This window comes from Pygoscelis adeliae, unplaced genomic scaffold (assembly GCF_000699105.1).
Source record: "Pygoscelis adeliae isolate BGI_AS28 unplaced genomic scaffold, ASM69910v1 Scaffold117, whole genome shotgun sequence".
Classification (NCBI taxonomy): Eukaryota; Metazoa; Chordata; class Aves; order Sphenisciformes; family Spheniscidae; genus Pygoscelis; species Pygoscelis adeliae.
In genome coordinates this window covers 5,861,669-5,863,856 of record NW_008825270.1, presented here as the reverse complement: position 1 = coordinate 5,863,856, position 2,188 = coordinate 5,861,669, and the positions used below count along the sequence as shown (strand labels likewise).

At 62.5% G+C, this 2,188-nt stretch overlaps 1 protein-coding gene across 1 annotated transcript; it reads right to left on the bottom strand.

The window, feature by feature from the left end:
• Positions 1-1,212: 1,212 nt before the first annotated feature.
• LOC103921720 (chromosome unknown open reading frame, human C11orf94) lies at positions 1,213-1,826 on the bottom strand. The gene is made up of 3 exons (XM_009329733.1): positions 1,759-1,826; positions 1,473-1,540; positions 1,213-1,349 (listed from the first exon to the last, which is right to left on the bottom strand). The coding sequence occupies exons 1-3, from the start codon at positions 1,824-1,826 to the stop codon at positions 1,213-1,215; spliced, it is 273 nt and encodes a 90-aa protein (XP_009328008.1).
• Between the last annotated feature and the right edge of the window lie 362 nt (positions 1,827-2,188).

Sequence of the window (2,188 nt, the reverse complement as noted above, 5' to 3'; positions counted from 1 at the left end):
GGCGGGGCTCCCCGGGGCCCGGAGCGCCGCCTCTTTTCATGACTCCCCTTCCTCGGGCTGGGGCTGGGGGGGGACGGGAGGGGGGAGGGCTGGACAAATTGTGTTTATTGTACAAAATACTCTTAGTTTATTCTATTGGAGAAGCACCCGCTGGGTGCCCTGCCTGTGAGCAGCGGAGGGGTGGGCAGCAGCGTGCTTGGGCCCTTTCCTGCTGCAGGCTGGGGTGACAGCATCTCCTCCTTGTGACCATGGCCCAGCTTCCCGTCACATCCCTCTGGGGTGACTTTTAACGCAGTGGCAGAGTCAGACTCTCGCAGTATGAAGACACAGCAGCTACAGCAAAGAAGACCCGTGTGCTGGCTCATGCCTGGGAGATGGACTTGCTCTGGGCAGGCATCGCCTCCCTGCCAGGCCCTGGGGACAAGGCTGCTGGACAGGAATGACAGAAGGAGCCCCAGTATCTCCTCTGCCAGAGGCATGCCAGCACCAGGATGAGCTGAGACAGCTCACCCCTGCCTCTGCCCCCATCCCCACCCTCTCCTCTTGTATCCATGCCCTGGGAAGAGAGAAAAGTACCCCCATTCCTCTCTGCAGTAACTACACCCTGGGGAGGGGAGACTTTCTCTGCCCCTTTCCCCCCCCTTCCCCCCAGCTGCAGGTGGCAGAGGCAGCGGCAGGGCTGGACCACCCCAGGGCAGTGGGGCTCAGCCCCTGCGCAGAGCTGGGTCCCTGCCAGAAGTGGGGCAGGGAAGGGCTAAAGCCTGCAGGGAACTGTGCGAAGCACCGTGGAGGTAGAAGAGCTCTCCTGGTCCCTGCAGCCAGCGGTCTCTGTGCTTCAGCTGGATCTGCTGTGATGGCAACAACTATTAAATATGATGGTTCATGGAGCAGGGCCGCCATGCTGTTTGTGTCCCACCACAGTGAGTTTGGGCCCTGGCTCATTCCTTCCCTTGGGACCCCAAGAGGAGCTGGAGCTTCTCAGGTTTGGTCTGAGCGCTCCAGTTGCAATCCCCGGAGGCCAGAGATCATCGTATGATGATCAGAAGGGACCTCTGGAGGTCATTTGCTCCAGTCCTCACTCAAAATAGGGCTTACCCTTTCACCCCCCCGCCCCATTCCTACATTCCACACCTACCCTGTCCTGCAGCAGCAGAGGGCAGGCGGGGGGGCGTCCTGGAAGCTGGGCTGTGATGGGCACAGGGGCATGCTGGCTTACAAGCGGGCATCATAGTAGTACTCTAGCAAGTCAAGCTCATCACGCTTGCTTTTGCCAGCTCTGCGCAGCCCCGCCGGCCGCTCCCGGGCTGCCCAGGTCCTGAAGCGAGGCTGCTTGGGTTTGATGCCATAATCTGCGGGCAGAGCGGAGAGGCTGGGCTCAGCCCTGGGGCTGCTCACGGGGCTGGGGACAACTGCCCGCCTGGAGGAGCGAGCGCATGGAAAGGGAGTTCGGAGGGGCAAGGAAGGTGCTGTACCATCCACCAGGCCAAAGTGCTGCTGTGGAAGCTCCAGGGGAGCAGAGAAGTCCTCAGGAACCGAGTAGCTGACCCTGCAGAGGATAACCAGGGACAGGAGTGAGCCAAGGCCCTACAGCACTCACCCACGCTGGCACAAGAGCGCCCATGCGCCGCTTGTCTTTACCCAGCCCGACCAGCTCTTGAGGGCTTGGTGCCACAAATGCCAGCCCACGCCTGGGCCAGGAGCCCGGGGGTACCTCTGCAGGTAGCAGGGCAGGGAGGAGGAGGAGGGGAGCACCATCACCTCTGGTGCAGGGGCCGCGGGAGGGCAGCCCCCAGCAGCAGGGCAAGCAGCAGGAGCCTGTGGAGCATGGTGCACCCCGATGCTGGCTCCACAGCGAGGTCACAGAGGAGCCACTCCGGTGGCCCTGGAACACTGGCTGGGTTGGGCAGGAGGCAGGCCCCCGCCCAGGGGTTGCTGCCTACCCCCTCCCAGTATGTGAGCTTCTGGTCCTGGGCTGCCTGGTCCTGCCCAGTCCACGCCAGCTGCTTGCAGCCTCCCTGCCTGGCGCACATCCCTCCGCGCAGCCACAGCTCTAGGGCTGCTTCCCTGTCCCTCACCACCATCCTTCGCCTCCCTCTCAACCCCTTCAAGAGCAAACCCCTTCATCTCAGTAACTCCCTTTCCCCAGGAGCGAACCCCCCAAACACTTTCCAGGCTTTGATCTTCAGCA

Bases quoted from the DNA above. Each gene is read 5' to 3' on its own strand.
- LOC103921720 (XM_009329733.1), bottom strand. From the start codon at position 1,826: ATGCTCCACAGGCTCCTGCTGCTTGCCCTGCTGCTGGGGGCTGCCCTC. The intron at 1,541-1,758 runs GTGATGGTGCTC...CTGCAGGGTCAG, and splicing joins CCGCGGCCCCTGCACCAGAG to CTACTCGGTTCCTGAGGACT. The intron at 1,350-1,472 runs GTACAGCACCTT...CTCTGCCCGCAG, and splicing joins GCACTTTGGCCTGGTGGATG to ATTATGGCATCAAACCCAAG.